This window comes from Melospiza melodia, chromosome 4, assembly GCF_035770615.1.
Source record: "Melospiza melodia melodia isolate bMelMel2 chromosome 4, bMelMel2.pri, whole genome shotgun sequence".
Lineage (NCBI taxonomy): Eukaryota > Metazoa > Chordata > Aves > Passeriformes > Passerellidae > Melospiza > Melospiza melodia.
This window is the reverse complement of record NC_086197.1, coordinates 58,463,735-58,480,585: the sequence shown is the minus strand read 5'-3', so window position 1 is coordinate 58,480,585 and position 16,851 is coordinate 58,463,735. Positions and strand designations below refer to the sequence as shown.

Sequence of the window (16,851 nt, the reverse complement as noted above, 5' to 3'; positions counted from 1 at the left end):
CGCCTTCCCGGGAGCTGCGGGGCAGAGGCTGCGCCTCAGGGCTCGGCTCGGGGCCGGCGGGGCTCCGCGCTGCCCGCCAGGTGAGCGGCGTACCGCAGGGACGGACCGGACCGGACCGGACCGCGGGGGTGCCGCCGGGGCAGGGTAGGGGTCGGCGGGCGGGCGGTCTGAGCGCCTCGGTTTCTGTTTGGTTGGCGGCTGGCACCAGCGGCACGGTGTGAGCTAACGCTTTGTTTTGCATGTTTGTGGAGCGTTTTCTTCCGTATTTGCTTCGCGTGTGGCAGTGTTATTGTTATTATTATCCGGTTTTCGACCAGGGAGCTTTAGCGTCTCCTTTCCTTCGCGGTGCGGTGGGATAAATGCTTTCTTAAGTACGTAATTTTTAGTGAAAATAGGAAATTCTGTCAGCACAGCGGAAGAGGCACTCCATCACGGGCTTATCCAAAGGCAGCTGTTCTATATCTACCCAGCTCCTGTAGGAGAGAGTGCCGGAAAAAGCGAACGCTTCTGCAGGCACCTGCATGTGCGCTTTGTGCAGGAGTTTGGACTTGTTTATGGAGCTTTGCTGGCAGGAGTGTGATCAGAGAGGGCATTTTGATCAATTGGGACTCTCGGAGTCGCTGATCAGTTCTGGGAAACCTTCATGCCGTAGTCAATAGCTTTCACCTGTTTTCTTCAGACATTCGGTTTTTTATGATATGGAGGAAGAATGCGAGTTTGAAGTTGAGTGTCCAAATGCTGATAAAGGAAGGTATAGCGCACTCGGTGGCAGTGTTGGGTGCTCCCTCTTCCGTCATATGTCAACATCCAAGTGTCCTTGTATGGAACTTGGAGACAACAATGCATCTATCCTGTGCGATGAGGCCAGTCCTCTTTCTCATCCTGTTGTCCCAACCATATGATCTAAGGATTAAAAAAAAAAAAATTGAAAGATGTAGTGAGCAGGGAGAGGACCTTTCAATAGAGACATTTAGCAAGGTGCTAGTACATAAGAAGCTTGTAGTCTTTGGTTTTGTAGTTCTGAAAGTGTTCATAAACATAAATTCATAGCAATGGGGAAAATAATTTCTATTTTCAGAATTAGCTGTGCTTTGCTACTCTTTCTGATTTTAATACCAAAATTTATAAGCTGTTCTAAAACTTCTTTCCTCATGCTTGTGAGTTATGTTCCCAGTCTGACTTGACTTCACCCCCTCTCCCTGCTCTTTTCACCCTGAAGAAATATGGATGTCAAGAGTAGAAACTATTTGCTTACGAATCGTCAAGCACTGGAAAATGACATCAAGACTTCTTATATTATGGATCGCATGATTTCTGATGAAGTACTGACATTACAGGAAGAGGAGAGAGTGAAGCAACAGGTAGAATTATCACTCACTGCTATTTCACTTCCTAGTTTGCTCACATATTTTACCTGTATTTCATCCTTTATAAAATAGTATTTTCTGACTGTCTAATTCCTGACTTTGTCAAAGTCTAGCACACAGTTTTTGTTGCTATTAATAATGTTAAGGGCTTGGTAAGTTAAAGGCTATTTTTATCACTATAAATAGTCTATAATTTACAGAGTGATATATTAAATTATTTCTGAGGTTGCTTAGTTTTGTATAATACCTCTTCTATTTTTTTTTCCTAGAATACACGGAAGGAGCGAGCAGCTATGCTAATAAACATTATTCTTACAAAAGATAATAATTCATATAGGTCCTTTTATAATGCACTGCTCCATGAAGGGTACAGAGATCTTGCTGCACTTCTTCAGGATGGCATCCCTGCTGTCTCGTCTGGTAACAGAAAGAGTTCAATGGATGGAATGACTTCCTATGGTCAGTGTAACTGCAGCAATCCCTGTGCTTGAGTGTGAACAAAAGCTGTCTTTTTTATTCCTTTGAAAGTGACTATGTGTAGTACCTGTTCCAATGAAAAAGGAGCAGTTGGTGCACTTGATTTGTTTTGGTAGTGTAGTAACTATGTCCATTTCATCTAAATATGACAGGAGAGCTACAACAGTTACAATTTTTATAGGTCGTCTTGAAAGTGTTTATATTGAAAAATGCTGATTTTAAAAGGCAGGAGAACTGATGCTCTTATAGTTTTCACTCTCAACAAAAATTTTACAAGTTAGAGAAAGGAAGACTCTCATTTGTACCTATTAAAAGAAAAACTTGTAGCCTCAAAAATTCTGATATTTATCTAGAAGATTATTCTGGAATCTCTCAACCTACACTGATATAGTTGATTATTGACTAGTTGATCTAATTATTAGGTTACTTAATTCTTTCCACCAGATCTTTTAGTTACCCTATATAAGTTCCATAACTTATACCTGCATTTTCATCAGGATCATCTTTGACTGACATGAAATAAATTTGTAGTTTCTAAGGGGCAGAACCTGCTAACTGCATATGACTAACTGCCATGTTTACTGGCACTCTGCATTTAATAAGTGTCAAAGGCATGTGGAGTTCAAGGCTATGTAGATAATCAAAGTTTATCAGTTATGGTCCATATGGCCACAGAGTAGGTAGATGAAGTGCACATTTCCCTTCCTGTTATGCTTTACCTCTTTCAAGTCATGCAATCTCAGCTTAAATCAATGGAAGTCTTGCTTGGACCCCGGTGCTGTGCTGTGACCTGCCAAGGAAAGGCCCTACACAGCATCCTTCCTTTTCTGCTGCATCCACAGTGTGGTGACTTCTGGCTGAGAAAGTGACTTCTTTGTTGGGTATAGTGATGTTGAGCTCCTGTGTTTGCCACAGTTTCCATAGGAGATGTTAATTCTCTTTACACTTCTAGGGATTAATGTAACAAGCTTTCCTCGTGCAGTTATTAATTTGAACATTGTTTTAGATAGGGGGCTAGTTACATACTAAGTAATTTATTTCTAAATAACAATATTTTTTTAGATTTTGGTATTTTGAGTCCAGCAGGTTTTAGGGCATTTTTATGGGACATGAGGTGGGGAGGGAGCCTACTAGTTTTGGGTGAAGAGTTGTTTGGCTGAGTTTGAAAAGAGCTTATGTTTTATTTTGATGTTTCTTGTTCTTAACTTTAGTGAAGACCATTCTCTGCGAAGGGGGCGTACCACAGAGACCAGTTGTGTTTGTCACTCGACCAAAACTGGTAGATGCTATTAAAAAGAAACTGTACTGCTTGGGAAGTGACCCAGGTTGGGTCACAGTTTATGGAATGGCAGGCTGTGGGAAGACTGTTTTAACAGCAGAAGCTTTAAGGGATCCTCAGCTCTTGGAAGGTACTTTCAGAAAAACATCTGTATTTTTATAAATATCACTGTGGATATACAAATATTGGACATGTATGGTGCAATATCATATGTCACCTTGGAAGTATTTTGGATTTCTAAATTTCTTAGGTGATTCTGAAATATTTGCTTGCAACATACAGCTTTCATAACCATTTCCTGGTTTAGGACCACTAAGTATTCTATTAATTTTTAGAAAAAGGTTTGGAATAGCTTTTCACCTTAGAATCTGCATTGATTTATGAGAGTAGATGCATCCTTAATTAACTTGAAATTGTTATTTCTGTTAGTGCAAAATAATATATCTAGTTGTATTCCTTTTGGGCATTGCTTGTAAGGTCTTCAGACTCCTCTCCATGCTATGTGAGTTTAAAAAAAATCTTGCTCTAACTTTTGCATAGATTTCAATAGTGAAAGGCGTTTGTGGGTGATTAGTATTGCCTTAGCTTAAAGTAGGTCATAGATGCAACTGTTTAATGGCATTTTTTCTATTTTATTTATTTTTCCTTGCACAGGACACTAGGAGGAGAAAGTAGGACTTGGCATTAAAGAAAATAATGATGTAGGGATAGATGCTATAGCATCCTCTGCTGATTCTTCTAGATGTCTCCTTGATCACTGTTTCAGGGTTTTTTTTACACCCCAGGCTCTGAACTCTTGCAGTACTACACAGTTAAAAATGTAAATGGTAGCAAGAAGATGGATGCAGAAGGGGCTGTGGAGGGACGGGAAGGAAGATGTGTAGAAAGGAGGGACAACAGCATCAGTGATGGTGTGGAAATTCTGTGGGTACTTGCCCTACAGAATCTACTCCTTTAAAAATAAACAGTAGTTTTGTAGAACCACCCTTTGGTGTTAATAGTAGAGTTGCAGGGATGGCTTGCAACAGATTTTAGAGGTTTGTTGACTTACTACTGTAAGTTGGTATAAAATATTTAAAATTATTTAAAATGTACAGCATGATTAATACTGCTTTTCTTTTTAGATTGCTTTCCAGGAGGAGTTCACTGGATCTCTGTTGGGAAGCAGGACAAAGCAGGGCTGCTGATAAAACTTCAGAATCTCTGCAGTAGGTTGGAACATGACTCCACTCTTTCACAAAGGCCACCACTGAACATTGAGGAGGCTAAAGATCGTCTTCGTTTGCTGATGTTGCGCAAATACCCCAGGTGATGTCAGTAAAATCAAATACTATTCTTTCAACTGATGAAACTTTGCAGAGTAACTTTGGTCCAATCACCTGAGCTGTCTGTGTTGTGGTTACATGTGTCTACACATGTCTACATTTTTGGGTTTTTAACCAACTTCCTAACTTGGGCTAAAAAGACTTCTATTTACAAAATATGCTAACCAGCTGTGCAGGGGTCATGTTTGCTTGAAAAAGCAAATAGTGAAATAATGAAGGATGGGTTTGAATAGTGAAAGATAGGAACAAACAACTGGAAATAAGGATTTCTCTAACTTTCAGTGTTCTCACTGTGTGTGTAGACCACTTTATTGATTATGTGAAGATCATACAGTAGAAAAAAGTGTGCAGAAAATTCTTCCTTTCCAGAACAGATGGTGTCTTTAGAAAGTCCTTGGTCTAGAGGTATCAAAATGAAATCAGGTTTTCACGATATGACTAATTATTGCCAAGAAACCAGTGTCTTTCTCAGTCATTGCGCTGCTTTTTTCACCTTTGAGCAATAGTTTTTGTTATTTGCTGAGGATTTAATTACTCTCTGGGAAAATTTGTACTAAACTAAATGAGCCTGCTTGTTAGTGAGTTATCTTGGGAATAATGCTCCAGCCTTGTGATCTTTGTAGATAACATACTGGCATTTCTGCACAGGAAAAAAAAATAAAAATATTGAATTTGAAGAAAAGATATGGGAAATATTGACAGGTCCTCCAAGAGAAATCTATCAGCTGAAAGTGCACTTTTCCTTGAGGGATGTGAAGTGGTTGTCTCCACTGACACATTTCCGTTGTTATTCCTTGTTTATTAACAAACAAAACAAAACAAAACTCTTTAATGCAGAAGTGGGCATGGCAGGAAATAGAGGGGAATGTGCCTGGGAGTAAGGTTCATAGAGGGTGCAAGTGTATGGGAAACAAAGCTTCACTGCAGCTTGGGAAGAAGCTGGTTCTGTTTCTCTGGTTCTGGAATTCTCTTTGGCAGCAAGAAGTCACTTTAGATATACCTGGATTCAGACAGCCAACCCAGTACATCTCTTGGGAATAAAGTATTAGACAAAGAATTCAAATTTTGAAGCCGGTATGTTTCTTGGGATTAAATTATTAGTCAAAGGAAAACTGGAAACTATGGTGTAGTTTAGAATAAGAAATTACATAATTTAATCTCCTGTGATTGTTTTCACAGGGTTTTGTTTGTTTGGGGTGTGCTTTTGTTTGTTTTGGTTTCTCTTTGTTATAAGGTTTTTAAAATAATCCTAATTAGAATTTAAGTTCTGTTGGTGTGACTGGAAGAGAAAAATCACTGGTGCCTAATGAATGGGAGAACTTTGAAGTGCTCAGGTTAATTAAAAACATATAATCAGGCTGTAATTCATGTCACCCATCATATTTTCAATTGTGAAAGTGCCACAAAACGAGCCCTTCATGGCTATGCTAGTATTCTTGTGAACCCTCTGATTTATCAAAAGGTTATTAATAGAAGAGTTGTATAAAAATGAGATAGGGGTATCCAAGACTTAAATGTATCTTTGAGAATGTGGTCTGGTGTGTATGCACTTCTTTAAGGAGGATCAAATCCTTATTTACAGGCTTTGATGGCATAAGAGCCACTTAGCTGAACAAAAACACGGAAGTTTTGTCGTGCTTCAGTGAGAATTGGCCAACTTAACCAGTAACGAGTGGAGTGGAAAATTCCATCCCTTAAAAAGCAAGCAAAGTAAATGTAAACAATTTGTAGGATTAGATGTCAATAGCTAAAACTCTCTGAAGGCAAGTAACTGTTATTTCTTTTCATACATCTGCTTGCCAGCTGGTCTTTTTGACTTCTTGCTCCCTCAAACCCCGTCTTTTAAAAACAGTTTTCAGTAACTTCTCTGTTATATATAGGCAGGTGTAGGGAAGTCTACTGTACATTATTCTGGTGAGATTCCATGTAGGAACCTACAAATGTGGCTGGCCATATGATTGGAGTATGTAGTCAATATGAAATATCATTTAGGTAAGAGCCTTGCCATTCAAGACAATTGCTTCACAAGAGGGTTAGTCTTATGCAGCTTTCCAAAGGTACAAGAACAAAATCGAAAACTCTTGAGTCAAAAGGAAACTTAAATGCTTTCCCACAAAGCTCATCACTAACCTGTGTCAGAGTTATTTAGTTTTATACAACTCTTTTCTCGATTTATGATACTTAGCGACTTAAAACCAGTAAATATTTCTGGTTTTCCTGGTGTCTACTAATGGAAATGTTTCCCAAAACATTGTTTGCACTTCAGTTGTAGCTATGAAATAATAAATGGTAAATACCTTTTTGAGATAACTGCATTCAGCTTCTTGCACAGTGTTTAATCATAGAATCACCAAGATTGGAAGCGACCTTCAAGATCATCAAGTCCAGCCATCAACCCAGCGCCACCATAATCACCTCAGCCATGTCCCCTAAGTGCCACATCCAGACACTTCTTGAATGCTTCCAGAGACAATGACTCCACTGCCTCCCTTGGCAGCTTATTCCACTGCTTAACCACTCTTTCACAGAAAATTATTTTCTCTGATATCTAATCTGAACGGCCCTGGTGCAATTTCAGGCCATTTCCTCTCATACGTCCCCTTGAGACATGGCAAAGAACCATCTCCCACCTGGCTACAACCTCCTTTCAGGTCATAAAGATTGATAAGGTCTTCCCTGAGCCATCTTTTCTCCAGACTAAACAACCCCAGCTCCCTCAGCTGTGCCTCTTAGGACATCTTCTAGACCCTTTACCAGCTTTGTTACTGTTCTGTGGACATACTATTAAGATATTCTGCATACTAATATTAAATTATGAAAATTTGTTTTCTTTATTGGAATGCAATACTTTATTTTAGCATTAATAGTTGATCTGAAGTATTTCTTCTCTCACTAGATCTCTTTTGGTCCTGGATGACATTTGGGATTCCTGGGTGTTAAAAGCATTCGATAATCAATGTCAGGTACTGATCACAAGCAGGGACAGGAGTGTAACAGATGCTGTGGCTGGTAAGGAACACTTTCCTCTCCTGCACCACAGATTTTGTGTGTCTGTGTCTGCAGTTTGTTCTTGTGAGCTTTCAAAAGAATCTGATAGAATCTGTCTATCAATCTGTGCACAAGTGGCAAGGTTTTAGAATTCTGCTTTGAAAAACTTTATGCTCTTTGTGAAAGAAGTGTTGTATGTTATCCCAAAAGTTACACGTTTACATTGATGAGTGCAGTAATTCTCAACAGAAGAAATTAACCTCTGTGACACTGGTGCTGTTAGACTGATGATCTCTACACTGTTCACCAGTGACTGCTCGTAATGTATTTGTAGTTACTAGCTTATAGTCTGCTTTTTTTTCTGTGTATGTGTCTCTAATGCAAACTGATTCTGATAAGTAGAATTTATACTCTTCTTAGTCCTATAAAATACTATGCAAAAAATCATGAAGCTTTGCTCCAGATTTTGCTTGGGAAATACTTTGAATTCCATTTGTTTTCTTACATTAGTTGAAATTTTTTCCACGTTTCTGTTTCTAGGCAATAAATACGAGGTTCATGTGGAAAGTGGACTAGCACATGAGAAAGGACTGGAGATTTTATCCCTGTTTGTGAATATGAAAATATCAGAACTTCCAGAACAAGCTAACACTCTTGTAAGAGAATGCAAAGGTATTCTAGTTGCTCTTTGTCATACAATTTACCACTGAATGTCTTTTTTTTTTTTTTTCTTCTATATTTTGACTTAAAAATAGAGACGGGAACATCCTTTAATACTATATATGTTAAGTAAAATACAAGGGCTTGTTAAATATTTTGGGGTTTTTTTAAGCTTAGCAGAAGTCTCATGTTGAGTTTTGGGTAGTTTTCCTCAGTATATTTCCTCTGCACCACAATTACACTTAAATCTGGGGAGTTTACAAATGTCTACATGGAGTGTTTATTTTATTTATCTCTGCTCCACACCTCAAGAATTTAACCAGTGTATTGGGAACATTACCTGTTTCAGTCACATGACCATCAACTGTTGGATTGTGTTCCTTGATGACCACTAAATTTGATTTAATCTTTTCCTTCAGGTTCTCCTCTAGTGATATCCTTGATAGGTGCATTACTCCGAGACTTCCCGAGCCGCTGGGAATACTATCTCAGGCAGCTGCAGAATAAGCAGTTTAGAAGAATAAGAAAATCTTCCTCCTATGATTACGAAGCCCTTGATGAAGCAATGTCCATAAGTGTTGAGCAGCTGGATGACAATTACAAAGACTACTATAAAGACCTCTCTATCCTCCCAAAAGATGTTAAAGTACCTACTAAGGTAATAAAAGCAGTGCAGAAACCTTGTGATTTTTGGTGAGATACAAACAACAACCTTAAAGAATTCTCAAAATTTGTAATTGTCATGTATAACTTCCACAGTATGTAACTTAATAATAATTACTAGATTGGGTAGATTTGTTACATTACTGCATCATGACTCGAATTGTTAGTAGTGAAACCAAAATAATCATAACTGAATAAACACATTCATACAGTTTAAGTTTATCAATGCTCTGACTCCATGATTTCAGAAGGCTGAAGAAATGCCTTATTAAGCTACGTTATATTACACTAATACTATATTATAACTCTACTAAAGAGATACTATACTGAAAAGATACTACTAAAGAAAAACCTGTGACTGTCTCCTGGCAGTCATGACAAAGCTTTGACCCAATTGGCCAGTCAATCCAAACAACCATCACCAGAACCCAATTAACCAATCACTCTCAGAAAACAATCTCCATAACGCATTCCACGTGTGCCAAACAACAGGAGCAGCAAGTAGAGATTAGAATTGTTCTCTTATTTTCTTAGCTTCTTATTGCCTTCCCCAGGAAAAATCCTGGGAGAGAGAATTATGTCTCTCTCTGTTCAAAGAATGTGAATACCAGATAAGTTTAATCTGCATTCTGTATAACGTTCTTTAATTAGATTGTAATTGAGCTCACTGAAAGCTTGAAAACTGTTATGTGGAATTTGTCTCCTTTTATGGTCACCATAAGTCAGAATAAATAGACAAAAGATAGGTTGGCTTCTATTATCTGTCCAGTGGTCTGGTATGAAGGAATTGCTAACTTACTGAATTGGTTTCCCTTTGTGTCTATATTTGTTAATATGCATTTTGTTGACAGTTAATTGCTAGCCTTTTATAATATTCATACAAATCATATTACAACTTGGTTCTGATTTTCTTTTCTGGTTTTGTGTAAATACTTTTTAGGTTCTCTGTATTCTTTGGGATATGGAAACTGAAGAAGTTGAAGATATACTACAGGAATTTGTTAACAAGTCACTGTTGTTCTGTGATCGTAATGGGAAGTCATTCCATTATTATTTACATGATCTTCAGCTTGACTTTCTCACAGAGAAGAACCGCAACCAGCTTCAGGTAGTGTGTCAACTGATACTTGCATTCAACTTTACTCTCCAAAGCTGGGCATCTTGCAGAAAATGTTCCTTTGTTTGTACCTTGAGTAGCTTCATAGCATAGCTCCAAATTAAATTTAACTTAAGGCTGAATAATTAAAAATACTAGTTTTCAGCTTGAAACTGTGGGAGTATTTCTTCATGGTTACATCTGCAGCTAAGAAACTAAACTGAGAGAAGACTCTATAACCATTATTTCTCTATCAGATGTTTCCAGCAGGAGATGTAATGTTCCACTGTTGGTTCCAAAGACATCAAGGCCCTACCAGAATAAAAGACTACTTTAATGCAGAGAAATGCTTTTTGCTCCTTTTTTTTTCAACTTAAGGCAGTACTTTGAGGAAGATGACCTGTAAGTTGGGCTCAGTTTCAGTTCTGAAGTACAAGGCAGAAAGAGTAGATATAAAGAAAAGGCAAGTTTTTTGTCTTGCTTTAGAAGGATCCTTTTTTGTTGTTGTTGTTATTGGCTACCCACATTTAAGATGAAGAGAGATTTGGTAGCTAATCTCAGTATGAGAAGGAGGATTAACAGCTTGCTTTTCTGTCCTTCAATATACAGAGAATATTCCTGGAGAAATCTTTAGCAGTGAATTAGGTTAGGTGTACAGTTTTTGGATGGTAAGCTTTCTTATTTCACTTGTTCATGTATTGCAATTGAGAAATAATATTATTCTTCAATGCTATTTACAATGTAATAATAATAATAATACTTATAATTCATCAGTGCCTAAAGTATGTTTTTCTTCACTTTGCAGGAGCTACATAAAAACATAGTAAATCAGTACAAGAAATACTACAAGCTTAATACACCTGTTCTATCTCAAGAGGATTGCATGTACTGGTATAACTTTCTAGCATATCACATGGCAGGTGCCAAAATGCAGCAGGTGGGTTCTGACAGGTGTCCTGTGCTTCCCTTTTTTACTCACTCTTACCTCTGCTTTTCCCTTCAGGCCTTCTCCCAGTTGAGCCTCTCTTCCCCTTGACTTTAGTCCAGCTGGGTGAACACTCAACATAGAGGTCCTCATAATTGCTGTCCCTTACAAAAATTGCTTTATTTCTACCCTTTGTGTCTTGTCTTTTCAACCAGTGCTTGAGAAGATTTCCTATTTTATATCATAATGCTTGTGGTTTTCTTTTCCTTTTTAAGAAGCTTTAATAAGTTTTCTCTAAACCTTTCTGAAAACCCAAGCTCTCTTTATTGAGTAATAATACAAGTAGATTGATTTCATCAGAGCATTTTATCAGTTAGTTACTTTTTTATCTTCAGAAGTCTTGTTATCTTTTTCCTCTTATGTCATAGAGATTGGTGTAAAAATTCATTATCTGATTTCAATAGCAAAAAACCCCCATCAAGAGTTAGATGGGCAAGTCTCTTGTTTCCAGAATTGTCTTGGTACCTTAAAGAAATTGCTGTCATTTTTGCCAGCTACTCTTCTTCAGATATTGAGCTATTATGAGAAGTAAATCATGCAGAAAGATTAATAATTGGTAGTTTCACTTGAATTAGAGTTTCAAATGTCTTGAATAGTGTTTGGTCATGGATGTTAATTGCTTTATTTCAGAAGTACCCAATGCTTTTCATTTGAGCTTCTTTCAAGATGGTTCATCTGACTTATCATATAATACACTTAATGGATTTATCTCTTATAGGAACCTTCATAGTAAATGTTGGTTACAAGTCTAGGTGTTTTGAATCATATTTATATCTTAGTATCTTCAGTTTCAGTGTGTTGTGAAAATGTTTTTTATGGCAACCTTTCTACATTCTGTAGAATTAACTTCTCAAAAGTCTTTAGCCTGGCTCATTGTGACTATATGCTTCCTAGAGTTTATATTCTATGCATCACTCATTTTTCATTATTTAGAAATGATTTCTACTTGTTGGAAGGCTAATAAAGCTAAGAGGTATTCCTTTTCTTTGTTTAACATTGATAATATTTTAATTCTTGTGGTATTTATTGATTTAAAATTAGAATATGCTTTACAGCTGTGCAGTGTTGCTGCTAAGCAGTTTTTTTGAGGAGATCTAAAGAAAACATTGGAGCAATACTTGTTAAAGATGGTCATCTAACTAATAGGGATAAAGTTCAATGCTTTTTTTTACCTGGGTCTTTAATAATATTGACAGACCTTGTGTGCCCAGCCTCATGGTTTTGAGGACCATGAATGTGGAAACGGACTTTTCATTTGTGGGACAGATGTGAAATTGTAAGGGACTGGCTGGATCAGTTGGATGTTCACAAGTCCATATGATATGATACAACCCAGAGCACTGAAGGAATGAAAGTATGTGATGGCAGGATGCCCTTGATCATTTACCAATGGTTTTAGGAGTTCCAGCATCTCTTAGGAAGATCAACAACCATTATTAGCAGTGATCTTCGCTAGACTGGACCACAAGAAGCTTTTCCAGAGTTAAGTAAACAGGTCTCGTGTGCTGCAGAAGTCAAGAATTGCTCTGTACCTCCATCTCCTGTCTGCCTAGCTGTATCAAGGAGCAGTTTGAAATAATAAACTTAGCCTTCTGTACACTGAATTTTTATAACTGAACAATTAAGATGTAGGAAATGGGAAATTGCCTAAGTTTTCAAACAGAGACAGTTGTACTAAAGTATATTAAATACCTAATGTATTTCCTGTGCTTTTCTTTTTCCCCCAAGTAGATTCTGTTGTGACACTTACACTCTGATCTTAAATTTGTATTTCTTTTAGGAGCTTTGTGATCTTATGTTTTCTTTGGATTGGATTAAAGCTAAAACAGAATTGGTGGGGCCTGCTCACCTGATTCATGAATATGTCGAATATAGTTCAGTCCTGGATCAAAAGGTATGATAATAAAAGGTAAATGATCAGTTGTTTCCAAATATAATTTTATGTTTTGTAATTGCATTTTGTTGGATGTATGTATATGGCAGGTATATAGAGCACTTATAAAACCAAAGCGTGAAACCAATATTAAATTGAACTTTAACTTGTAGAAGATAAAAATGAAGGAAATTCAGTTTTCTGTTTGTTTTAACCTCAGTGTGTGAGTGGTTGGCCATGGAACTCAATAGCTTTAGTGATCAATACCTAGGGGTGAGTATGTAAGGTACTCTGCTTTTGAGGAGGTGTAGAATTATGCTGACCACTTGGAATAGTCTTTCTGATATATCACACTGCTTATTGAATAAATCACTATTACTAGTATTATTTGTTTGAAATACTGTGCTTTCTGAATAGGATAATGAAATATTTCAATCTACTGTATGTATTTGTTAATATAACTTAATAGAAAAATAGAGCTAAGGGCTTCTGTAAGAATATTAGCTGTATAGAAATTTTAAAAAGCAAGGAAATCAATCCTAAGATTTATTTTTTTCTGTGTTATCAAATGTCTGCTCTGTATTTAGGATAGCACAGTGCGTGAGAATTTCCAGGAGTTTCTGTCCTTAAATGGGCACCTTCTTGGCCGGCAGCCCTTTCCTGACATCATCCAGCTGGGCCTTTGCCAGCCAGAGACATCAGAGGTGTATCAACAGGCCAAGCTACATGCTCAAAGGGAAACAGGAACGTTTTATCTGGAGTGGGTGTAAGTAGCTGCAGCCTGTCTGCTGATATGCTGATCCCTTGACCAAGGAAATAATTTAATGCACAACTAAATACCATGTATGGTAATAAAAGGATTTGTGTAGGAACTGCTGGGGTTTTCTCCTGGGGAAAGAAGGTGTAATAATTTTCAAGAACTTGTGGGAGAAGGGGAACCTGTGATATATGTAAGGTGACAACTCAGCAATAATTACATAAAAATAAATTGAGTGAAGTATTTACTTCTGTATTCAATTATTGTTCATTTTTAATAACAATGCAAAGATGACAATATGACTTTGAATCTTCTTTAAATAGTGTTATTTTAAAGTTAGAATTGTAGTGCCAGTATTTGGTATGTTAGTGTATGTTTTTAGGTTTTAAAGTAAACTGTGACTTTAAAAAAGAGCATTTGTGCCAACTTGCAAAGTTTTATAAAGTAGCGAGATGGGAAATAGTAATCTCTACACAATCTTGAAACTTCTCCAATTTAAACAGTTCTTTGCTGTTACTGTATTTTTGGAAGTTGTTTAAGGAAAAGATATACAGATCTACACATTTTCCCAGCCTTGTCCAATAGTTAGTTGACCTCGTAGCTCTCTTAGATTCTGTTTGATATTTCTCTTCTGACATTGGTAGTACTTGGTGCTTATAAAACAGAGTGACTCTGTGTCAAGCAATTATAGTACAAGCCTGGCAGATTAGTTCTCTCTTTGAATATTTGGTGATTTTATTTAGCAAAACTGCTTGGAAATTGCACGGTTCAGGAGTCAATATCTAGTTAGTTCAGGACAGAGAGGTTTTTGATCATTATCACCAAGTCATCTCATTTGTGTCAGCTTTCTGTGTTAAGATCTGGCTAAACAGGATGATTGTGATTGCTACTAACTCTTAAGTTTTTGTTGAAGTGAGGCAAGAGTCATCTAAGGTGAGTTATATCCTGTACCTAATCTGTGATTAAAAAGTGGTGATAGTCACAGATCTTATTTAGCTATCTAGTGATAAGAATCAAGCCATTGTCATGGAAATTAAGGAAATTTGTGCAGATCTAAGCAAATATACTAGTTTTTTTTAGTATGCTTGAAAAGGAAGAGTTCTCCTTCAGGAGAACAAGAATTCTCAGGAAAAAGTCTACATTTGGAAATAGCATCTTTCAGATCATAAAACTGTTATCTTCCTTGGTCTCTAAGCTGGAACTGTTGGAGCACAATATAAACCTTTGAGTGAATGTTGGAATATCTGCTTCCTTTATTAGTTCAGCGTGAAGGCTGGGTGTAGTGGCTTGGTTGTTTTGTTAGTTTATAAAGCTTGCTGCTCAAGATGTGTGAAAAAGTGTTAATCTCCTTAGAGATGATTTTGAATAATACAAAGGCACTCATCTAAGTAATTGTCTTCCCCTGCAGAAATAAAAAATCCTTGAAAAATCTCTACCGCCTGGTTGTTCGTCCACATAGGGATGCAGTTTACCATGCCTGCTTTTCTAAGGACAGACAAAGAATAGCATCATGTGGAGCTGATAAAACTCTTCAGGTAAGACACCTGTGAATGAGTCAAAAGAGATGCTGTTTACCATTTCAAAAACATTTAAACAGTCCTATCACTTTTCTTCTGTTGCTATGTGGCAATATTTGGATCTAGGAAGTAATTGGAGACAAATGATTGAAAAGGATGTATTATTGCATAAGTGCCAAGTTGCATGTTCAGAATGAGTAAGCATTATCTTCAAGAGCTGAATGGTGGGATTTTAGGGTTTATGCCCTCACTGCCCTAATGTGTGAACATAAGATGATATGGGAAAGGTCACAGCCCAGCAATGCACCCCAGCTTATTTAATATTTGCTTGCAAAAAACGTTATTTCCGGTCACAGTAGACCTTCTACAGTACTGAGCAGTAAGATGTTTTAGGTACAGCTTTACTATTTATATGAGATTGTAGTGGATGTTATGCCACTTTAGTGTTTAATTAGTTAAATGCCTTAACATATAAGAAATACATCTGTGGAGAAAATGCCTGAAGCAGAGGACAGCATTAAATTGGATACAGGCCCAAAGTGCTTAGAAAGCAGATGAGAGGAGAGAGAGAGGAACGTGACTAATATAAATTTGCCAGCAGTCTGCCTGGAGGGGAGTCAGCCACCTCTCAAGAAAACTAGCAATCAGCCAGCCAGTAACCTGGTAAAGTACCCATATTCAGACAGCCAAAGGTAAGGGAAAAGAACAACTTTGCTGCAAACCATTGGTATTGTTTTGGATGCTTGAGAAGTTGAGTACTAAGTTGCTGCTCATTTGGCTACTTACTGTGTTGTTACTGGGTTTTTTATTTGCTTATTTTATTTGCTGGCCTGTACAGAATTATGATCATGGCATCCACTTAGGAGATGCCTGGTGGATGTACTCATGCTGTGCTGTAGTTGCTGTGCTGGGCTTCTGTACTTAATGGCCTCATTATTGACACTGCAGATTGCTTATCTTTTTCTTCATTTTACACCCAAAAAATCTGTGGATTGCAATTGCATTTAAACTAAACTCTCATTGAAGAATTAACAGGAAAATTAGCCATAATCCTTTTTTTTTTGTTTCTAAACTTTGAGCTTATTAATGTTTTTTTTTTATAATTATGGCTTAAGCTTTTCAGTTTTCAAGGCTACTTAAAAAATGATTACTGGATTAAGAATAGATACTCTGCAGAACTTACTGTGAAGGTAGATTTCCTGTTACTTCAGTACTTAAGTTCTTATTTGAACAAATACCAACCATTTAATTGTCATTGGTATTTCTGTTCAATAACAAAAATCTGAAAAGTGCTGTAAAGAACACCTTGTGGTCTGTTTTAATAATTAAAGAATATGTAACCTAAGATGGAAAGGGACACCTGATTTCCACCCCCTGCCCAACCCACACTGTAAAGTTAAATCCCAGAATTTAAGGAAATGGATTAATATGTTGCACTTTCCCCCACCTGTCCTTTCATTGCCTATGTCTAACTTGAGACTGAAATGTGTGACAATTTTCCTGTCAATTTTCCCCTATTTATTTTTGGTTTTTTGTTCTTCCAATCATCAATTCTGTTGAAATTCTTACTTTAGATGTATGAATGTCCCATACATATAAAACTGGAATTTGTAGTTTTATGAATATCTTAGATTTTGTTAATAGGTTGTATTTTCTAGTTACTGTTAAAATTGGCTGTGAAAGGGCAAGGCTCTTAGGTTAGAGTGGGGGTAGAACAAAAATATTTTGAAAAATCAATTTTCACTAATTCTCTCTCTTACAATTTTTATCACCCTTGCAGGACTTTACAATTAAATTATTGTCCCTGAAATTATGAATCCTTTCAAAAATCAACCCATTTTTTTAAGAGCTTGCATAAATAGAG

At 37.0% G+C, this 16,851-nt stretch overlaps 1 protein-coding gene across 2 annotated transcripts in view; it reads left to right on the top strand.

The window, feature by feature from the left end:
• Window positions 1–7: 7 nt before the first annotated feature.
• The window catches only part of APAF1 (apoptotic peptidase activating factor 1), a 30,755-nt gene continuing 13,911 nt past the window's right edge, over window positions 8–16,851 (top strand). The window contains exons 1-14 of one of the 2 annotated variants that reach the window (XM_063154832.1): window positions 8–80; window positions 1,220–1,361; window positions 1,637–1,826; window positions 3,056–3,253; window positions 4,248–4,431; window positions 7,345–7,457; window positions 7,977–8,108; window positions 8,516–8,754; window positions 9,700–9,867; window positions 10,661–10,792; window positions 12,621–12,734; window positions 13,301–13,479; window positions 14,879–15,005; window positions 15,589–15,679. In XM_063154832.1, the coding sequence (XP_063010902.1) occupies window positions 1,224–1,361; window positions 1,637–1,826; window positions 3,056–3,253; window positions 4,248–4,431; window positions 7,345–7,457; window positions 7,977–8,108; window positions 8,516–8,754; window positions 9,700–9,867; window positions 10,661–10,792; window positions 12,621–12,734; window positions 13,301–13,479; window positions 14,879–15,005; window positions 15,589–15,654 (1,980 nt within the window). In that variant the 5' untranslated portion in view covers window positions 8–80; window positions 1,220–1,223 and the 3' untranslated portion in view covers window positions 15,655–15,679. The remainder of the gene's footprint in view (window positions 81–1,219; window positions 1,362–1,636; window positions 1,827–3,055; window positions 3,254–4,247; window positions 4,432–7,344; window positions 7,458–7,976; window positions 8,109–8,515; window positions 8,755–9,699; window positions 9,868–10,660; window positions 10,793–12,620; window positions 12,735–13,300; window positions 13,480–14,878; window positions 15,006–15,588; window positions 15,680–16,851) is intronic. The other variant, XM_063154831.1, reaches the window with a different exon arrangement.